Source organism: Mytilus galloprovincialis, chromosome 5, assembly GCF_965363235.1.
Source record: "Mytilus galloprovincialis chromosome 5, xbMytGall1.hap1.1, whole genome shotgun sequence".
Lineage (NCBI taxonomy): Eukaryota > Metazoa > Mollusca > Bivalvia > Mytilida > Mytilidae > Mytilus > Mytilus galloprovincialis.
The window spans coordinates 23,124,426-23,148,102 of NC_134842.1; the positions used below are offsets into that span (position 1 = coordinate 23,124,426).

Consider the following 23,677-nt stretch of genomic DNA (forward strand, 5'->3'; position numbering starts at 1 on the left):
ATTAAATCGATCCTAGACAATGCCGGACTAAGCTATGTTTGGACTCAGCAATCACCATTAGATATAAATCAACTAAAAATCGTACGGACAGAAAAACTAAAAGATTCATTCATTCAACAATGGCATAGTCAAATTGACAACTTATCCAGAGGAGAATTTTATGGACTTTTTAAAACAATCTTTGGCTTAGAAAACTATCTTTTAAAATTAACACCATTCGAACGTAAATATATTTCAAAATTAAGATGCTGCAATGTAAAAATTCCAGTAGAGCTGGGAAGATGGTATAACATTCCAAAAGAAGAGAGGACATGTAATTTGTGTTTAACTGCAATTGGCAATGAATACCATTATTTATTTGAATGCAACTCTATATTAGTAAAAAATATCAAAAATCAGCATATTCCAGAGTACTATGTGAAATATCCATGTGAAGCAAAAATGAAAGGACTACTGTCATTGACTAATATTAACGTACTTAAAAAATGTGTCTTTATTCATTTCAAAGTTAACTAAAATATTATAATATTAAAATACTATAATGTAAAGTAAAGTAATATTCTATATATTACATTTCTTCTAAGTTGTTTTATTTATTTCTTTAATTGTATGTGATTGTATTTTGTATTTTTTGTAATTTACCTCTTGTTTCACATGTCAATGTGACGGAGTGTTTTGGAAATAAAAGCATATTGTATATTGTATGTCAATATATATGTTCCTGCTTTCTGTAAGTACTAGCAAGTCAGGAAACTGACTTTTCATTGGTTGTCTATCTAATGTGATACCTTCACGTATTTTGTTATTTTTATAGCTTCGAGTATAGATAGTAAGGCATTTTAACATTATTATGATGAAATAACATTGAACAGCAACTATTTTTTTAAAGAATTTTTCTTGTTCTAATTGTAAAAACTTCGATAGCTTCAGGGTGGCTGTGCCCCCCTGACCCCCTGCCTCGGTATAAACAGAAGGCAAGCTACGCCACTGTTATATGTTGTAAAACAGCAGAATGTGCATCTTTCGGAGGAAAAATGTATAAGTAAAACGTTCATAAAACCCACTCACGTTGATAATACATTCACAATCAAACAGTAATGGCGATGTTTGTATGTTGTTGTTTCAAACCGATAATCAATAGATGACGTTATCGTTTAATCATCAATCAATGTAATTTGCATTATACCATGTAGATATACCACACGAAAAGCTATAGGTTTTCTCAAACCCTTTAAAGATAATAAAATTAGGGAACGACCGCTTAACTTCTTAGAGGGGGGGGGGTATGTTTTTTTTTTCAAATGGAATATTCTGATCCCCAAGTTGATAAAAATAAATACTGGTAAAGCAGATGACAAAACAAATGAATTCAAAATCTCTCCGTACCTTATACTTTTAGGGCTAAATTTTGAAAAAGATATTCTGACTAAAAAACATAAATTAAATGGTTGCCCCCTAGACAATATTCATTTACAAAACACTGGAATAAATTGGCCGGTGGCTTTAACGTCAATGTTACAAAAATAAGAAAATAAAAAGAACGAAATGTTTAATAAACCATTCGTTCTGCATATACAAAAGCATTAATGATCTGATATTAACAGCACACATACAAACACTATATTTTTCGTGACGATACGAATGCCCCCGCCTGCTCAAAATACATGCGTCGTGCAATTTTGATTAAAAGTTAGCCACCAAAAAAGAAACACAAACGATCTTTATCGAACTACATGAATTAGAAAAGAGAAAAAAAAACACCGTGAAAGAATTAAAGAGACAACAACCCAACTAAAAGTAAAAACAGCCCAAGGACGACAATGTGTTTACGAAGTATCGCGAAAATCTTTTATCTTGAAGTGGGCTTCAGAAGGTGGGCCCCAAAAAATATTGCTACAGAGTTGAATATGTTTTGTGGGATGTCAACTCCCCCTTTTCATGCCTATGGTTTATTGAATAAACAAACACATTTCAATAAAATACTTTCTAAAAGAAATCCAAGTTCGGTATTTATACTGCTACACACAAATGACAGAAAACTTTCCAAACAATTGTTAGTTTACTTCGGAATAAGGGATAAGACATATGTGACGACCTTTTAACCATGTTAACATCAGTCAAGCGTTAATAAACTAACTATATAACCCCGATATTAATAACCTCATTGGCCAATTAACTTAGGCGGAAGTCCATGTGATTCTGTCTCATTTGTTTAATATCCACTGAAGAGAGCGGACCGTGTCCTGACTGCTCAGGCCAAGTTGGCAACATACTTCATAGGAAAGGTATATATTTTTTTTTTTTTTTTTTTTTTTTTTTTAAATGGCAAGAGGCCATATGATATAAGAATGACAAGAGGTCATGTAATTTGAGAATAGCAATAGACATAATACATTTTTAAATGGGCAAGAGGCCATAAGATATGATACTGGAAAAATGGCGAGGGCCAAGGAGATGGTTTGATTTATTTGGAGATGGTAATATTTATTTTTTGATAAAGCAAGAGGTTTTGAGATATAATTGAAGAATAATGACAAGGGTTATAAGGTATAATTTGAAAAAATAACCAGGGCCAAGGAGATATAATAAATTTTAGATTGGCCGGAAAGTCCGACACCACGAGGTCGAGTGCGAAATAAATTATATCTATAGGACCAATGTTTGTATTGTATTTATATTCTAAACTGGTTGATAAGATATGTTCATTTCATAGTTTCTCACAAAATTTAATGAGGTATAAAGATTTTCAACAATCCCGTCGTGGCGAAAGGTGCGCTCGACACGTGTTATCATAGATTTTATAAGATTTGATTTATATAATCAAATGATAGACACTTTTAAAAATGTTGTTTGTTTCTTTAAGATTATAATGATAAATAACATTTGCCTATGTTCGTTTATTATGTGTGGTACTTCAGATAGTTTTTAAAAAATGCCAAAAGGGGATTTCCCTCAACAGGTGCGCAAGGTCATTTGATGTCTAGACTAGTGTGTAGAGTTGTGTATTTATTTTCAGATGGTTTTACCCACGTGTTTGAAACGGAGGCACTCATTAAAAGGGGTACGGTTAGTGGCAGCTATTAAGAGAATAAGAGGAGGACAACCACAGGGCTTAAAGGAGTTTGCCCGTTTTCAAAAGGACAACAAATTGGATAATTTATCCATGGATGATCTGAGGCAACAGGTTTGTAGTACTATTAATCATTTCATTGTTTGACTTGATTTATCTTGCTACTATTTTAAAACCATTTATAGACAATCATATGCAAGTCAAGTGTTTTGTAATACATTATAAATAAACCAGTTTTATTTAAATTTAGCAAGGTTACTAGTACAAGAAGTAAAACAAAAGCTCTGTTGAGTTTTATTTGTCATTTTTTTTTTTTTTTTTAAATTATTGATCAGGTTCTGGATTTAACTGGTGCAGAACTACAAGATTTACTTCAATTTGCCAATAGAGATAATACAGTTGAAGAAGCCAGGTGGGCCACACATTGTTTGATACTGTATGCAAATGAATATGGGCAACCTAGTGGACAAGATTTAACCCAGTCACAAGATCAAGTAAGTAATTTCTAGTCCTGCACTTTGAATGTAATGTCTTGGCTGGCAGATAAAATTAAATCTATTGAATTTTATATATACAATTCTGCACATTGACTAGGATGACAAGTTTAGAAGACAAATCAATGATCGCACTAGAGAATTTCTAAAATTGTATGCCAATGAGATAATAACCTAAGAAGTAATTGGACAATGCCATCATTTATGGTCTTTGTGTGGCCTTCACTTATGAGCAACAAATTGTACCACATAACGAGCATATAAAAATATAAAATTGTCTTGTTGGTTAATACATAATTACTTGTCTTACTGTGACGTAATCCATACTGGTTGAATCCAAGTATATGTTTATTCATATTTATAAATGAAAATATTGACAACACTGTGGTAATTTACATAGAATTTTGATATTAATAGTGATTCACTGGCATTGACTGGTGTTATGTAATGTGTGTTAATAATGATACCGGTTTTGTTTCTGTTTTTAAGACCGATTTTGTTTTCTGTTTTTAAGACTCCCACTACTAGTGCTAATCCTGTCAATGTGCAGATGAGTGGTGACATTGTGCAGAGTAGTGGTGACAACAACAACAATGGGACAAATAAAAGGAAGAGGGACGATTTGGAAGACAGGATTGCTAACTTAGAGAATACTACAAAAGAAGAAGTTGTTAAGAACTTAAAGGAGAAGGTGAGGACACTTTGTCTGCAAGATAATCCTAGTGATTCACTCATATTACTTACTCTGGAGGAACTTGCGAAAGCTGCAAGACGGGTTAATCATGATGATGCCGATACCTTTGAAGAGTTAACACGTCAGGCAAACCGACATCAATTAAAATTAGATATCTCTTCTTTGTGTTTGTCCGTACTGGGTGGTAAGGTTGCGGATGCAATCACAAAAGCTGTGTTGAAGTGTTTAAAGGAAAAGCAACCTGAAAAGGATACTACTCCAAAACCTGAAGATTCGCCATTGCATAATTTATACCCGCAATACCAGGCTCCTTGTATGTATCCATACAATGCTATGCCTTACTTGCAACCGCCATATCCAGGTGGCTTTAATAATAATTATAGGGGTAGACCCCGAAATTCTGGAAATTTTGGAAATTCTGGAATACGTCAGAGAGGTGCTTGTCTGTTTTGCGAGAGTACAAGTCATCAGATAAGAGACTGTGACAAAATGAAGGCTGCAAAGGGAAAATAATGTTTTTCGTATATTTGTATGTTCAATTAATTGGGGAATTTTAATTTATTGTGAAATATTTTGTTTTTATTTTATTTTATTTTTCTCTATTTGAAATGTCTTCATTTACAATTCAAGGGTCACTGATACCCTAGTGGTTCTACATGTTCCACGTGGATTGTAGGTGAAGGGGTTTCTCCTTAAAGTGCTCTTATGTTGGTTCTTGGATATAGAGAGAGTTTTATTTTCTCTTCAGAATAGTAATACATTGGGAAGTTTAAATTCATTCAACATTCATGTTCCAGAATGGGAAATGGAAAGTGGTTTTAATCCCGAAAAGGTACAAGTACGCCAAGAACCAGCATGGGTAACACTTGGAGGTGAAACTCCTTCACTTACAACACACGTTCCTTCGGCTGAAGAAGTTCTGAATGGTGCATGTGGTGTTCATTTTGATAGTGGGACTTTTCCTTTGCGTGATCCTGATCTTTTTCTAAGGGTCAGATTCATCACCATTTGTCTAACTGGAAAGATATTCTAGTAGGGACAGATGATAAAGATATACTAAAATGGCTTATAAATGGGGTTGATGCTACAGATTTTTTCAGATACTTTAAAGGAAATTTTAAGGGTCGTTTCTATGATTCGGATATCCCTCCAAATCAATATTTTCAAAATTCAAAAATTTGTAAGCAACATGTTGATTTTATTTCAAAAGAATTATGCGAGAAAATTGCTATGGGTTCAGTTAAGCTGTTGGGAGCAGTTGGTGAATGTGGTTCGAAAGTAGGAGGTTGGTTTATGTTATGCTGGAGGTTTTGACAAGGTTAGGGTATACTCTTTCGCTTAAGAAGTGTTCATTGGTTCCAGAATTTTGTAAGAAATTTCTTGGTTTTTTCGTTGATTCAGAAAAGCAAGCATTTATTTTACCAGAGGATAAGCGGAAAAAATTTATTGAGTTGCGTGAATTTATTTTGTCTTCTAAGGAGGTAGACTTGAGAACTTTACAAAGGTTTTCTGGAAAGTGTATTAGTATGCAATTAGCTGTACCTGGCTGTAAGCTTTTTTGCAGGGAGGTGAATGCTGCTATTTCTGTTTGTACTAAATGTAGTAGGCCTGTTAGGGTATTTGGACCTCTTAAAGAGGAGATTGAATATTGGAAATTTTTGGACAAATGGGAAGGCTTCTCAAAATGGAGACCAGAATTTCATAATAAGATTGACATGGTTACAGACTCTTCAGGTTATAGATATGGGGCACTTGTGAATTTAGGTGACAACCATTTGACTATGGGTGATTATTGGTTGGCTGATGATACTAGACCTATTCATGAAAAGGAGGCTGAAGCCATTTTGAAGGCATTGCAATCTTTGGGAAAATCTTTATTAGACTCTCGGGTTGATGTATTAACTGATAGCATGGCGGTAATAGGAGCCTGGAATAGTCAAGGGAGCAAATTTCCGGCCTTGAATTGTATTATGAAGGATATATTTCAGTTGGTCGCTGGGAAAAATGTTGATTTGCATCTAAGTTTTGTTCCATCTGAACTGAATAAGGCTGATGGTCCTTCTAGAATTTTGAACACGGCTGATACTATGTTGAGTAATGCTTCATGGGTTTTAGTTGATTCTCGATTTGGTCCACATACTGTTGATCTTATGTCTTTAGACTCGAATGTAATGCAATCAGTAGACAGTAGGCCACTTAGACATTTTACCACATGGTTAACACCAGAAACCTCTGGTGTTAATGTGTTTTCCCAAGATTTAAAGGCAGAATCTAATATGTATGTATATCCACCCTATGTATTGATTTTTCCTTTGCTATGTTTTTTGAAGGAACAGTCAGTTTCTTGCACAGTTGTGGTACCTGAACTTTATCCAGTTCCTATGTGGTGGCCAATGTTGACTAGTTGTTCATCTACCTCCATTCTTCTAGGAGCTAGGGGTCAAAAAGGGGTTGTCAAAGCACCTTCAAGGAAAGGCTTTGTTGTTGATGAATTTGGTTTAAGATGGCCATTGTGGGCATTCAGAGTTTCTTTTTCTTGATCTTATTTTTTGTTTATATTTCATGTGAAGTAATACATCTGTAATACGGATATTTCAAGTGAACTTAAAATGAATTGAATGTTTTTGTATAATTTTAATGTACCAGTGTTGCTAATCTTTTTATTTATGAAAAATATGTATATTGTTATTGGGTAATGCATGTGCATTGTATTTCTTTTGAGGTTATAAGTCCTATTAAGATATTTTCAATTTTTAATTGTTAAATTTTTTGTCATTGACCTAAAAATGGACCTTATATTTGTCATTGCAGATAAATAGTGACATTGATTTGGAAAAAATTGAGGGAAGAATGGACGAGTTAGATAAACGAATAACTTGTTCATCAGGTCACAAGAGGAAGAAAAGTTTTCAAGGTTCTTTTCTCCAATTTCTCCAAGATTTAGATTGCAAACATTTGTCAGTTTGTACACCTGATGATATTCGAAGATTTTTAATTTGGAAGGATTTTTCTGGAAAAACTACTATTCACGGTGTTCATTGCAAACATTTAGGCCAAAAGGGGGAGTTTGACTGTTTTTGTCCAAAACGACTGGCTTCCGGTACAGTTGAAGGGGTGATTAATCAATTGGTTAATATATTTGATGATAATGGCTTTGGGAGATATTGGGACCTTTTTTCTAAGTCTGGTAACCCTGCTTGTGCCCCCATAGTAAAAGAATATCTTAAACTAATCAGGGAAGAACAAGCCAGTGCACATGTATTGCCAAAACAAGCTAAGCCTATATTTTTATCAAAAATTAAGGCAATGTGTTCATACATTGATAGGGAAATTAAAAGCCCTGGTCTGTCATTACGGGAGAGGTATATTCTGTATAGAGATAGAGCTTGGATGAAACTACAATTTTTTGCAGGTGATAGGGCTAGTGACCTTTCTTTAGTTGTTGCTCAGGAGGTAAAAGTATTAAATGATAATAGTGGCTTGGTTTTTCAACATACGTTTGGAAAGACACTCCGAGGTGATAAGGGAAAGAGTAATACATTTGTTATTAAAAAGTGTGATGACTTGTCTATTTGTCCTGTACAAGGTCTGCTTGATTATGTTAATTTTTGCCAAGTCAGTACAGTTGATATGTCAGTAGGTTATTTGTTCAGAATAGTTTCTGAAAAAGGCAGAGTGTTGGATAAGGCTGTCAATTACTCTGTCATGTATGAGAGATTGCGTTATTACTTATCACTGTTGGGAATTTATGAAGGAGAAACCCCCCATAGCTTTCGATCAGGTTGTGCAGTTACCATGGCTTTATCAGGGGCAGCTGAAAATGTAGACCAGGCAATGAAACATATTGGTTGGTTTGGCAGAACAAGTGCCGAGTACTATAGTAGAATTCATACATTAGTTGATGCAGGCAGTATTGCATTGAGATTATCTCGGGTTGCAAATGGGTCTGAAAATATTGAAACTGTATTTAAAGAACAAGCTGACTATTCTAGTTTAGTTCATGTTTTTAACAAAGAGTAAAAGTAATCTTAATTGTGATCTAGCCCTAAGATTGAGGAAGTTTAATGAAGTATTTGCACCATATTCATTGTACTTGCATTGGTAATTAAAATGTTTTCATCGTAACTATCATTTTGATAAGTTTTTTTTTTTTTGAATAATTGAAATTGCACAAGTTATTATTGTTAAATTTATAAAATACCCATGCATACATTTTGTGAATCTAAGAGCAATGTATAATTATGTTATCTGTACAACACTTGTTATGTAATAAATAATATTAAGAAAGAAGATATGTTTTATTTTGAGTTTTGGGAAGAGGCATTATACTGTATTTGAGATTTTGGGTTTCATCTTCAGGAAGTCTGTAGAGTTTCTGCTACCCATAACTTAATGGAACTGTAGCAAGAAGATATTGGACACTGAGGATATGGTCATAACCTCATTGGCCAATTAACTTAGGCGGAAGTCCATGTGATTCTGTCTCATTTGTTTAATATCCACTCAATGAGGAGGCAAACGTTTGACAGAATAGGCAACGTTTGTACTGTAATGTATGTTTATAGCCTGCAAGTGAAGTTATTTTAATCCCACCTCATCCCACCCATTGTCTGTTTATAGTCGTGTGGTACCAAAATGTGATATACAGGATTGTATGTGAAATGTTGAGTTATTTTTGTTTTTAATTTATTCAATGCAGAGGCACCACAAGTCCTTCTAGTCTTTGATGTTTATTGTCCATTATAATAGGAGTTGAACAATAGACATGATAGAAATCATGACACCTAATTGCTAATTTCATGACATAGACTTGATTGGTTTTGTTATACTGAGTCATTTGGATTGTTGTTTGCTTAAAAGTTAAGCATTGTCTTGTTTAGAATCTATAGGAAAGGTATATCCCCATTTTGGTACTCCAGGAGTGTTCGATATCATCTCACACCAGTTCCCTGCAGAGTTTCTGCTACCCATAACTTAATGGAACTGTAGCAAGAAGATATTGGACACTGAGGATATGGTCATAACCAAACAGTTAAAGAGAGATAACTGGGATTTTTTCGATATTAGTCATTACATCCCAGCTCCTTTGTTCTAACAGGGGTGATCACCCCAGTTTGAGTTTCTTTGTTATGCATGCTTTCCTTTGTTCTTTAACATTTTGGCGGGAATGTCAAATCCACTATAAAACTTATAATTAATCATACAGAAAAGACTATCTATCAAAATTCACGTAGAAAAAATCCAGTGTATATGCAGGGATTCGAACTCAATACCTTTAGCATATCAAGCCACGACACATACCACTACACCAGGACGACTGGATACGAACTAACAGTCATTTAACATACTTAAAGGAAGCAAGATCTTTTTATAAGTGGGGCGAGTTGGCTGACCTTTATTCAATGGGGTTTAAACCTTTTTCGTTAATAAGTGTTTTCAGACTAATTGTTCAATTTGATTTTACATTTTTTCAAAAGTGGGAAGAGTCGGTAAACAAGAGTGGGGCGATTTTTTTTTATAAAGTGGCGATATAGTGCGGGCCGATTGGCAAGTGGGGCGAGTTGACATTGTTTGATATCTACTCATTGTGTTCGGGGGTCATAAAGGGTATACATCATATAGTAATATATATAGTATATTATAATGGTTGTGTGGCGTTCTAAACTCGATTTAATGAATTGTAGACGGTTTTTCGTCTAATCTAAAACAGCTGGGATGTAAATTAGTTATCCCATTCGGACTTGGTTTGTCAGTGTTAGATCACCCTCTGGCCTCCGGCCATCGGGGTGATCTTACACTGACACACAGCGTCCTTGTGGGATAACTATTAATGAATTGATAATAAACTAATCAAGCCGATGCCATGGATTCTTATAGCACAAAATATTTTCGCTTGAAGTTTTATAAAACATTTATATTGTATGAAGATGGAAAGAGTCGCATTTAAAAAAAAACAGTTTGCAATTTGTGTCACCATGCAGTTCGTACAAAAATGACGTAGTCACATTGATATACAAATGTCTCCTCGTGGCCTCTTTAATTCTATTTTCAAAACGAATCTTTATTTGGAAAATTATATATTGATACTTTGAAAGTTTCATCGAACGTGGTTACCTAACTGATAGAAACTGCTCGTTGGTACAAATAATATTCCAAAGAAGAATAGAACATGTAACCTATGTAGTGGTTGTATTGGAGATGAAATCTCTATAATTTAAATTGTTAATATAACTGTATAAAAATGAAAATGTTGTTTCCTATAAGAAATTATTACATAAATACGTTTACGAACTGTTTAATAGATCTTACCCGAATATTATCAAGTTTGAAGAATAACTGTCTATCTATAATATTGAACTCTTCAAGAAACTTTCCTTTTTCATCATAGATTTCAATATATTCCTAAGATATGTGTCATATATATCGTTCTACTATTTTCATAACTTTTCACACTGTTTGATAATTTAAGCTATATGTATTGACTTAAATTTGATTTGTATATGTTCTTTTGTCATGTTATTTATATAAATTGTATTCTACATTGACCTATGTTACATTGTGTCTGAGTGCTTACTAATATATCTTGAAATCTTTGTACATGCATGGTGTATTGATAAAGTGTGATTGTGGATCTACAGTTCATTAATCATGTAAATTTACAAAAACTTAGGTTGTAGTTCCCTACGGCAAAGTTAAACGGTTTTGATTGTGTTGATTAGGCACGTTTTAGTTTGCATGTTCTCAAAGTTTAATCATTTTTATTTTCCCAGACTTGTGACCCCGAGTGTGTCTGATGAAAGTTAATGTTTGAAAACTGTACTTGAAAATCAAAAAAGGAAAATATATGCGCTAAGACTCTTGGTTTCAAACAAGTATGTGTATAGTAATTTCTTGCAAAAACATACCATTTTTTGCAAAAAGATTTAAATTACAGGGAAAGCAAAATATGTATATTCATGAATTATAAGTCAATCAGAGATCGAGCAGCCCAACTTATAAAAAACAAAGAATCAACTACAGGTCAACTCAACAAAAAGTAATTTCATTATAATACTGCAAGTATGATCAACTGTACAAAAATGATATTAGAGGTACATGTATCGATGATTAACTGGATGGCACACACGCACACACACAAATACATGTACGTCGCGAGGTAAACATCATGTATAGGCAATTGCATATTTAATATGTCTGTTGTCAAATGAAACAGCTACCATCAAAACTCTTTCGTCAAAACAGAATGTCCAAAACCAAGAAAATCTAAACTGTAATATATATATAACTACTCTAAATATCACCACAATGTTAAATTTGCAAATTTGCGGATGCAAATTTTTGTTCTTCACTAGACGGGATTCGAACTTATGCTATTGTAATATCGAGACAACACCGCAGTACTCTAGAACACTCGGCCACCAGACTAAACTATAGAATCAGCTTTCGGTGGCCTAATGTTACCTTTTCTCGTAAGTAGAATCTTGAGTTGTAACACAGTTCATAATATATGAGGCACGAAGATGGAATTGAATCCAGATTAGATAAATTATTTGTCGTAAAAGATCGCAAAATGCAGTCACAGAAATAATTATTTGAGAAGTACGTCTGTGACTGCATCGTGGTTAACATGTTTGTGAGTCCTATCCACTCTGGTTTTAGACTATGTGTCCGACATTTGGAATCCTCTAGCTCTATCCATGTAGTGCCGATAAAAAAGTTGCCTGCAAACTCCGACTTTTCTTTTCATAATATCATTACAAAATGTTTAAAAGGCCATATTTTAAAAACCCTTGTTATATTTTCATAGTTTTTGAAAGGAAAAAGTTGTCAATGTTAAATGTTTGAAAAATCTGATGAGACTCATTTTCCGTCGAATTTTGCTTAATATATATATCACAAACACAAGGACAATGATCCTTTATTTTTTTTTTTTTTTTTGCTTTTTTTAAAATTTCTGTTGTTTCTTTACTGACAATTTATAACAGTCTTTTAAAAAGCCTGCTATTTTGAAATACAGGAGCGATAATCCTTATGTATATATTTTTTTCAAGTTTATCGCATTTTCACATGAAATCACGTAACATTAAGTTTTATCGTTGCATGAAAATGTGGTTTTCAAGGAAATAGTAAAAAGACCCACATCAACTGATCTATCATGATCTATACCATTTCAGCTTCCTTCGGTAGGAATAAGTGATAACATTACGATCAAGGGAAACAGATCGACATTTAAGTTGGGTTTTTTTTCACCTTAAAAATATTTTCATTGATTTATTTCAACTTATTTTTACCCCTGATTTACAAATCTAAAATTTGCATAGTCTTTGCAATACTAATTAGTTTTACTTTGTGATGACTGTGATGAATTCTTTCTGATATGTGTATGTTACAAAGATTGATATATAATTAACCGTTAGCTAGAACATTAGTTCTGTAATGGAAAATTGTATTACAAATTAGAGAAAGTGTTTATTCTAAATTAATTTCCCCTAATTATCCCTTTACTCTATTTCAATTTTCAAACATCACAGCATCCTCCTAATTTTCAAACATGCCTGTAAAATGTTATTATAATGTTAAAGTCTTACCGGAGATACTGCATGTGATTTTTGTATTGCTGATCAAATACAAAAGCACTAAGAGCTGATACAGTGATAACAACAGAAACTCCATTTCAATAATCCTCAAAACTTAGTTAAATTTGATAATCTTTTTTATATTTTATGTATACATCTTATACGCCAAAGTTGTCTATACTTTATCCAGTAATTCATATAATAATGATGTGATTTAATAGATAAAATGGTAATTTACGCATCTGTTTTTGGTAATTGCTCCGGGAAATTAAGATAGTATCTTTAAAAGGGACCAATTTATACCTGATTAGTATTTAATGATGTATTGTATATACAGATTTTGATTATTATACATTTCATGTATCGTTTATATGTTTGGTTTTTTTTTCAGAGGATTGACTGAGTGGTATTGTCTGCAGATTAACGTCCAGTGGCAAATATCTCATTCATGAGTTCATCAGCAGGATCGAGAACAAAATGTTTTTAACAAAATAGTACAATAATTAGGTCCTGTTATAATTATCAAACGGGATAAAAGGCGGGAAATGTCAACTGCCACTAGAGTTTATTTAATAGAGAAAAGAAGAGCCTTGCGATAGTCCAATTGCTGATTCCCAATGAGTTGTTGTAAGGGTTTTTAACATACAAAATGTGTCAATTTCTCTACACAAGTTATTAGGATCGTACTTAGCTGCGTATAAATGCATCCCGCGATGATGACGTGCAGTACCATATTTCTTTACAATCCTAGTCGGATATTGATGTGATGTTGTACTGCCAGATGTTCTATTATTTTAATTTTTAATCGTGTCATTCCGGAGCATGTTTATCACAGTAATTATCTGATGGAGTGTGATTGTGAGTTGTGGAATAGCGTAGTATATTTGTTTAACTGATCATGGTCTACATTATATCACAGTGATTGTCTGATGGAGTGTGATAGTGAGTCCTGGAATAGCGTTGTATATTTGTTTAACTGCTCTTGGTCTACATTATATCACAGTGATTGTCTGATTGAGTGTGATAGTGAGTCCTGGAATAGCTTTGTATATTTGTTTAACTGCTCTTGGTCTACATTATATATATATCACAGTGATTGTCTGATGGAGTGTGATAGTGAGTCCTGGAATAGCGTAGTATATTTGTTTAACTGCTCTTGGTCTACACAAGAAAGTAACAATTTAACTTCAGGAGGGGAGTTATGCTTTTTGTGTCTGAGTCAGAAAATTTGAATTCAGAATATTTCTTTTTGTCATCTGCTTTACCACATTTTTTGTTCTCGTCGAATTTGGGGATCAGAATACTATTTTAGGAAAAAAATAAACATGCCCCTCTCCCCTTGACTTTAAACGGCCGTTCTCGAAATATGTGTATATTAAATCAATACTCTCTTTAAACATCATATAAGAATGTTAAATTACTAATTGCAAATCATATAGTTGGAGTAACAAGAGTCTTTATTTGTATAAGTAAGAATAAACAAAACTTTATTTTTCAACTTGTTATTTATACAATAATTGACTGATTGCCAGAAAAAAGCAGGTGTTTCGTAGTATTTTTTGTTATTTATATTTTCCACTGATCTAATTCAACTACATGCCTGCAGTAACGTATGATCATTGTATATTAAAGCGCTCAAACAACTCTTATATATAGGTGGCGTATTTATTAATATTAGAAAATTATTTTTAATTATTTAACCTGAATATTTAATATTAAATATTCATTTTTAATATTAAAAAAATAAGACCATTTATTAATATTAGAAAATGATTTTTAATATTAAAAAATGATTTATTAATATAAAAAAAAATGATCTATTTTTTAATATTAAGTATTTATATTATTTTTTAATATCAATAAATCGAATATTTAATATTAAAAAAATGATTTTTTAATATTAGAAAATAAAACCTATTAATAAATATTAAAAAATGACGATTTTTTAATATTGAAAAATAGTTATTAATATTTTAAAATAATTCGATTTATTAATATTAAAAAATAATATTTAATATTAATAAATGATTTATTAACATTAATAAATAGGGAATAAATTCCACAACGGCTTTCCATATATTTCTGCATTTTAAGTTGATTATAAAGAGTCAAGTACATGCAAATTGTATGACTGTGTACAGTTATGATTTGAGACAGAAGAATAACGAGAAAGCAAAGAAACAGCAACCCGAACCTTAGAGGATTACAAGTTTTAGCTTTCTAAAAAGCTATGGACTGCTTCGCTCTGCACTAAATTAAGGTTATATGTGTGCATGTGATTGTTAAATTAGTATTGGAAATGTGGTATTTTTAGATATTGAATGATATAAAATTGATGTACTGTAAGAGTAAGCGTTATACACCCATGCTTTAAAAAAAAATATAAAAAATTTGTTGAAAATTAATTATAAATTTAGACACGACTCTTGATATGTGCCTTTCTGGAGGTATGCCTATATTGTCAGAAGTTATAAAATACAGATTATGCATTTTTGTAAACATTGTATAGGAACATTGTTTTGCCAAGAAAACCGTGCAAATTGCAGAGTAACAAAGCAATTAAACACGTATTAATAATTGATATTTCAATATTGAATTTATCTGTGAAATGTATGCATATAAATAAAACGAACATGAATTAATGACAGTTGATCGGAAACTGAAATACACAAAGTTAATTTTCTGGCATTTGATGTCTTATCCTGGACGAGAAAAGTCTGTAATTCTTTATCTCATTTAAGCCAATAGCTGTTGCTGTATCTCAGCCTCATTATAATGCAACCAATCAAAATCTATACATATGTACGTGATAAGTAATTTATTCAAGATGGCGTGTATTTTGACTGAAACCAATAGCTCCGCACCGTGATGAGAAGCAATAACAACACAGACGGAAAGGAAACAGAAATGAACAGCAATAACGTAATAAAATTGATGAAAGTTATCGAAATACAAAATAAGGATTCATGCAGTTCAACCTCCTCAACACCATTGTACTTTAAAACTATCTTCATGCTGGTCTCTCATTCGTCTACACTCAAACTATTGTATTGTATTGTATGCAATATAAAATCCTACTACAAATGTATATGAACCGTACAATCCCATATTTTTCACATGTGTTACTATACCCTGCAATACGATGACAAGTTGTTGTCTGGGCTCCAATTCCTATCTTTTTTTTACGTAGACTCTCAGAAAAGCATTGAGGAAACTACAATATTGATAACAGATAACTACTTACCAGCACTGCCTAATACACGATCATAAAACAGAGTCAAACCAATAAAAATAACTTGCAAAATTGATATCATGTAAGAACCTTGCTTCATTTTGACGAATTAAAAATGCGGGTTAAGTGATAACCCAAAAGAGTAGGTCACTACATTACAAAACGGTGAACAAATATTTGTATTTCGTAGTCTGCATGTTTTGTATAAACTTGATAAAAGTCACAGTCACTAATACAACGCAAGGTACATGTATAAAATACATGTATATGTGTATGGAAAGCCAACGGGTTCAAAATTCTTAATTCGTAACTTGTCAATTTTTAACTTGTAACTGTGTGATTTGTCCATTTGTATATTGCTGTTTTGTAAATTGTCGATTTGTATATTGCTGTTTTGTAACTTGTCGATTCGTTAAATGTCAATTTGTATATTGATGTTTTGTAACTTGTCGATTCTTCGTAAATTGTCAATTTGTATATTGATGTTTTGTTACTTGTCGATTCGTTAAATGTCGATTTGTAAATTGTCAACTTGTACATTGATGTTTTGTAACTTGCCGATTTTTAAATTGTCAATTTGTGTATTGATGTTTTGTAACTTGTCGATTCGTAAATTGTCAATTTGTATATATTTGATGTTTTGTAAATTGTAACATTTTCGATTCGTTAAATGTCAATGTGTGATTTGTCAATGTGTGAAATGTCATCGTTGTATAATGGTAACGATCATTATGACGACAGATGGCGCTCGGTTTCTTCCTCATTGTATAAGCCTCCTGTAAGTAGGTTTGGTGACCAGTACAGTAAACACACATGTTTATTTGTGGTCACCTCTAAATAAAAGCGATCGAAACCCTGGTATACATGCCATATAAAACAAACAATGTATTTATATATTTGTTTTCTTTTATATAGATGTGCTGTACATAATTGATTTAAATTACTTTGGTATATATTCCATATGGCGGTGCTCCTATTTACAGGAGGCCTATATACCGAAGAAGAAACCGAGCGACATCTGTCGTCATAATGATCGATAGCATAATACAACGATGACATTTCACACATTGATATTTAACGAATCGATAAGTTACAAAACATCATTATACAAATTGACAATTTACGAATCGACAGGTTACAAAACATGCAAATCGACAGTTAACGAATCGACATGTTACAAAACAGCAATATATATACAAATTGACAATTTACGAATCGACAAGTTAAAAAACAGCAATATACAAATTGACAAATCACACAGTTGCAAGACGTTACAAATTGACAAGTTACGAAGTAAGAATTTTGACCCCGTTGGCTTTCCTTATATGTGCAGTATCGAAAGATATAGAAGTTATTTGAACAAGATATCAAGAGCCGATATTTGAAAAGTATACATGTATCAATAAGTTTAGTTGTTGATTTCCGCATTATTTAGATATAAAGGCATTTTTTTCTTATCTTCCAAAAATAACGTTTATTCTTGAAAAAATCTCATGAAAATAATTTAAGTTAAAAAATTTCATGTCATTTGATGAATTCTTTTTTCTGTATATGGTTCATTTTCTGAAATCACTATTGTATTTCTTTTATTTTCTAGTAGGTCTTTGTAAGTTAGCATCCCGGCCATTCATGATAAGTTTCTTTCCTTTATATTTTTTACTCATTAATCTCTATACTCATCATTTCAGTTTCTGTAAACCCCACCCAGATCCTCACTCATACATTGTATAATAAGGTGGATGAGTGTAGATCATTGTATGATAAAAAATATTATCGGTCGTTCAACTGTCTATATCAATCTGCTCAGCTCTTAATAAAACTCCATATCACGGCTTTGTGACGTCAAATACGTTGACCTGGCCTTAATAACTTTGACCCGAACATATCAGCGACGTCATAATGTTTGAACCGACGTTGATAAGTTTGACCCGAACTTATCAAGTCAACTTCCGGTTGCTGGTGAAACTAAGACAATACTTCCAAAGGACGCAAATACAGCCCGATAAATCGATTATCAGGTTATCGGCATATTAATATTGTAAAATATCAGCTGCTCGACATAATATGAAGGCTTTTTGATCTCGTTCGCTGCGCTTACTCGACAAAAAGCTTCATATTATGTCTCGCAGCTGATATTTTAAGATATCAACATGCAGACAACCTGATAATCGGTACTCATCATAAACATTTGAGTGGCCTTAAGTTGAATATCTTGTGACATTGACTTTTATAATTTGATCGTCTCGTATATGTATTTTATGAATTCGAATTAGATATTGAATGGGGAAATTGGTTTTCGATAAAGATGCAGAAATGCAGAGACAATGCACATATTAAAAGACCACATAAGGGAACTAACTTATCAGAACTAGAATATAAACAATTTTATGGTGAATTGTACTAACAATTGATATTAATACGTTTGTAGGCTCTAAATGAGTATTGGATACTTAAAGGATGGCCTTTCATTGAAGCTTACATATCAATGACAGTATGTTTTCATTTATATATGCAGTAGTTACTCAATTTCATAAAACTCAATGTCCATTCATACTTTGTGGTAAACTACTTTTGAATATTATAGAATTCCTCGTTGAACGCGTGTGCTGAATTCTATGTCTATATGCTCATTGTACAATTGTTTTTTTTTTTTTATTGCTGTCTTCTTTACATTTACTGACATCTACATTTACTAACAATTTACATTTCCGTTACACTGTATCATGTACATTTACTAACAATTTACATTTCCGTTACACTGTATCATGTACATTTACATTTATTTGTATCTGCATTTTCTAACATTTGCATTTACATTAACAAACAATAACATTTAAATACATTAATCGTAACATTAAGATAAGACTGAAATGCATCAAACTGTAGAAACTTAACTATGCAGCCAAGGCTCTGTGTTGGAGGCCGTACTTCGAACTACATGTAAAATGGTTTACTTTTACAAATTGTGACATGGATGGAGGATTGTCTCATTGGCACTCATACCAATTTTTGTTATATTTATGTTTTTTTTAGTTAATCATACGGATGTTGAATTTATCAACATTGTGCTTTACATTTTGTAACAATATTTGAAAAAAAAAATTATATGTATAAAAAGTTATAGAACGTTCCTCTCGGTTCTCTCAGACGGTGTAATGTTCTACAGAAACAGTAAGGGGAAACATTTCTATCATACAATCGAACGAAAAGGCGGACAGTATATTAAGTGCACTACGTTGCACAACTATCAATTCCTTGTCAGTATGGGGCAATAATAAATAACTGGATCACTAGGAGGGAACAATATTGTGTAAACATTCAATTAGGCCACGTGAACTTTTTTAATTTTTTTTTTATCTGAGAGCTTTAGAAATATATTTATGTGCACATAAACAGTGAATTTTATCATACACTTGTAACTTAACTAGACATGTAAAGATGGAAAATTGACAGGTAATATATCGTGAAATGTCATTTGAAAAGAACAAGCTAAAAAGAGAACCTAGGACTAAGGTTCATAGATAATCATGGTTCAAGTGGAATTTTGGAGATTACGAGTTATCAACGATAAATCTTTTTTTTTTTCATTAAGCAGCTTGATTTTTATTGTTGTTCCTTAATTTAAGAGCGTTGAATGCTAATTTAAAGTGAAGTTGATATAGTATGTAGTTTGATTGCCAAGGAGACATCAATCTTAAAAAACAAAAACACGTAGATGTAAGCAAATGTAAATCTCTATAAGACTTCAACTATGAATAAAACCAATACCGTACAGAAAGCGTTAAAAGTCTAGCCTGCTGACAAGATAGAAAACAATTCAAAATAGAGATTTATTCTAAAACGAATAATGCAGACAGCATAATACGACAACCTCTGAATCTGAAGGATTCTTGCTTCGGACAGGTACATAAAGAATGTTGTGGGGTTAAACATGTGTGTGAGTTACTTGGGATACTAGTAGTGGTCTAACATCATGTTTCAAGAAGAATCTATAACCTAAAATCAGGATTTGATCCATCAGACTGATTGGACGAAGCACAAATACAAAAATAAACTTGCAAACTGACGAAAAGCAACTAAAGCAGTACTGATTTAAAAGTAGCTTGTTCGTGAAAAGTAGATTTGAAAGCCACCTTTATCTTATAAATTAAATCAAATTAAATCAAATCAAATTTTTCGAGACTAAAAGAATAGTGCACATCAACGGAACTGATGTAATTTGTATCGATCTGAAGTGCCAAGCCCTTTTCAACTTAATTTTTATTTTGTTATGTATTGCTTCTACACCATTGTCCCAGGTTAGGAGGCCTGCTAACGCCCAAACATATCAAACCTCACCACATGCTGTGTATGCTTGTCCTAAGTTAGAAACCTATTATTCAGTGTTTGTCGTTTATTAAAGGAATGACTGTAATATTTTTTCTGTCTATGAAGAAATAACATAAAAAAATTTGGTGCACACTGAATAAGGCGCGTAGCGGGTTATTTAACAGTGTGCACCACATTTTTTATGTTATTTCGAATAGACAGAAAAAATATTACAGTCATTTCTTATAATTTAATTAAAAATTCCATGTTTAACTGTAGAAAACCATGAAAAAACGTTGATGACATCACACATGACTAAATTATGTCTATGGGCTGATAACAAAATAACGTCAGCCAATCAGACGACGCGTTACATCCAAAAAAAAAAAATTTTTTTCTGTATATCACATTTGTTTTTCGTTTGTTGTTTTGTGGACAAACCAGATCCTTCATTAGAACTGTTTTACATTTTGTCATGTCGGGACCGTTTTACAACTTGCAATGCTGCATGGGTTTTGGTCATTGTTGAAAGCCATATGGTTACATAAATAAACGTTAAAATCTACGTCATTTGGTCTTCGGTAGATAGTTGTCGCATTGCCAATCATATATACAAAATAAAATTTTCTGTAAGTGTTAGGTCGTCATTATCTGTCTGAGACTTCACTTATATAGTGATTATTCTATGCCATCACTTTAAAAAGTAAGTGCAATGATTATCACTAAATGTTCAAATATCTGCCAAATAGTGCATACAATCATTAAGATAATTATAATCAATTATAATATCATGTAAAACCAACAAATAAAGGGGCGTTTTTACATTTTACATTCTTCAATTTTTAATTACATTTCTTTTTTAATAATGTAAGCGATGAAAGCATTACTGAGAAAATATTGTTTGTATTTCTCTATTCTATATACAAGGAAATAAACTCATCATAGATACCAGGACTAAATTTTATATATACGCCAGACGCGCGTTTCGTCTACAAAAGACTCATCAGTGACGATCGAATCCAAAAAAGTTAAAAAGGCCAAATAAAGTACGAAGTTGAAGAGCATTGAGATCCAAAATTCCTAAACGTTTTGCCAATTCCAGCTAAGGTAATCTATGCCTAAGGAATTAATCATTTAACGTTAACGAGGAAAAGGTCAGTCAGAATTGGTTTTCCCGCAAGTCACGAGCATATTTTTTTTAGTTTTTAACGCTGTCAATTAATTATTTTTTTTTAAATTTAACACTACAAAGTATGGGGAAAATCAGGTTTTCAGAAATAGTTTTGTCATCTGCTTGACCACAATATATTTTTTTGTCATCTGCTTGATCACAATATATTTGATCTTTAAATCTAAAGAAAAAAACATACCATCCCCTTTTGAAGTTAAAAACTCGTGCCCTAATAGACATATATAACGACTTAAAAAAGTTGGATCTCTGAAAACACATTGATACATCCCATCGGAATTTTTACTTTTATTGTTAGAACTGCATCACATCATAACCCATTATGTATGAACAATCAACTCTCCTCGTATGTGTGACATCTACACCAGCGGCATAAGTGGGCCGCGCGGTACTTCTGAAAGTCACTAGCAAAAAACGCTTTTCTATAGTCTAATAGTTTAGAAGTAAATCCTCTTTCATTTTCCTTTTTATGTTCAATACTTTTTTTGACAAAAAGGAGGAATGTAAAAACAAGTTTTAGCCCTCCAGACTTTTAAAAGGAGAACAGCTGCCCCTCCCCATTTACCCCTTCTCATATGCTAGTGTACTTAATATGCATATTATCTATTATCTATCAAATGTCATTTGTAACAGACACCGGTATGTAACAAATAAAGGAAGAGAAAAGGTTGAAGACAGCAAATTATTTTTCAATAAAATCATATAGTAAAATGACAAAAAATACAAAAAAATATCAAATTAATCTCGCTTACCTAGTGCTCCATTTGCAACACCAAAACCTCCAAATATCATAAAAATTAAAATCTGCATCCACATTACTGACATGAGCAAATAAGTTCACTTGTGAGATTTTCTATGATTTGTATCATAATATGTTACCATTTACGTACAATTTATTTCTATTGCTTTGTGCGTTATATGAACTCATATTTATAGCGATTGCTAAGGTCAATCAATATAAATAAATTTAAGCGTCCTTAAGTTTTTCTTTGATTCAAAAGCTAGAGACATATATTTCAATTATTTTTTATTTGTTGGGACAATATTTTGAAGTTTATGGGTTTCTGGGGTGGAGGTTATAACTTTCAGTGACCGAACCTTAGTCTAGACATTTTGGGTCCTATTTACCAAATCACTATTTATTACATTCGTCTAATTTCAAAAGCAAGGTTAGGCATGTAAAACAAACTGTATCTTTAATTGAGATAAAATCTATGTACATGCTCCTCAATATCGATGATAATTATTGCAATTTTAAACAAGATTTAAAGTATGCACTTCACATATCTCCAGAGTTATTAAACAAGCATAAATTTTGACTCTATGTGGTAGGCCCAATAAAAGTATATAGAAGCGTTTAAAATTATGCGTTTTAAATAGCTTTATGAATACCGCTCATGTAGTACGGAACATGTTCGACGTAATTTGGTAAAATAAGGAAAAAATTAAACCGTTTCATGTTCTGTCCGCTGATAACCTTTCATGAACAAAGAAAAGTATATCAAAATAAAATCAAAATACAATTTTAATTTTACAAGAGGTGAACAACCTTAGTAGGTTATAAAAATGTACCAAAGCAAGGCTCTGATTATTCCCATAAATACATAGAAATAACAGATTCGTATTCAGATTTAATTCTGATTTCACTATAGCATAAACACTTACTAATTTACAAACATATCACAGGATAACATATAAAACAGTTAAAACATTTACAAACTTTAATCCTGGTATCTATGATGAGTTTATTTTCAAAACAAATGATAATTGAAATGGGGAATTTTCGAAAGAGACAACAACACGACCGAAAAGTAGAAAACAGCACTAGGCCACCTAAGGGCCTTCAAAATAGCAAAAAATCCCACAACCGGAGGCGGGTTTCACTATTTAAATTTCAAATTATAAACATTGACGTCCTCTATTTTTTATCAGAATTGTTCTAGTTACAAAACATTCAAGACTTAACACCTAACTTAACACCTAACTGAAAGACATAAAAGAACAATACAAATTCCACTGCATGCGACACAGGCTAAGAGTTTGGTAAATCTCATTTATGAGGGCAGTAATGGGGGTTCCTTCATGATGAATAACGGTATTAATACATTTTGCCA

The 23,677-nt window shown here is 32.3% G+C and overlaps 3 protein-coding genes across 5 annotated transcripts in view; 2 read left to right on the forward strand and 1 right to left on the reverse strand.

Annotated features, from left to right (window-relative positions):
• The window catches only part of LOC143075426 (carbonic anhydrase 12-like), a 64,181-nt gene extending 41,811 nt beyond the window's left edge, over window positions 1–22,370 (reverse strand). The window contains exon 1 of one of the 3 annotated variants that reach the window (XM_076250828.1): window positions 22,316–22,370. In XM_076250828.1, the coding sequence (XP_076106943.1) occupies window positions 22,316–22,355 (40 nt within the window). In that variant the 5' untranslated portion in view covers window positions 22,356–22,370. Of the gene's footprint in view, window positions 1–12,846; window positions 12,969–16,078; window positions 16,199–22,315 lie in introns of those variants that run through there. The other 2 variants (XM_076250821.1, XM_076250823.1) reach the window with 2 other exon arrangements.
• LOC143076873 (uncharacterized) lies at window positions 2,161–5,291 on the forward strand. The gene is made up of 5 exons (XM_076252764.1): window positions 2,161–2,285; window positions 3,017–3,184; window positions 3,406–3,564; window positions 4,079–4,255; window positions 5,007–5,291. The coding sequence occupies exons 2-5, from the start codon at window positions 3,017–3,019 to the stop codon at window positions 5,289–5,291; spliced, it is 789 nt and encodes a 262-aa protein (XP_076108879.1). The 5' UTR covers window positions 2,161–2,285.
• Window positions 6,809–8,548, forward strand: LOC143075425 (uncharacterized). The gene has a single exon (XM_076250820.1). It carries the CDS (start codon window positions 7,109–7,111, stop codon window positions 8,276–8,278), a length of 1,170 nt encoding a protein of 389 aa, XP_076106935.1. The 5' UTR covers window positions 6,809–7,108; the 3' UTR covers window positions 8,279–8,548.
• Window positions 22,371–23,677: the final 1,307 nt, after the last annotated feature.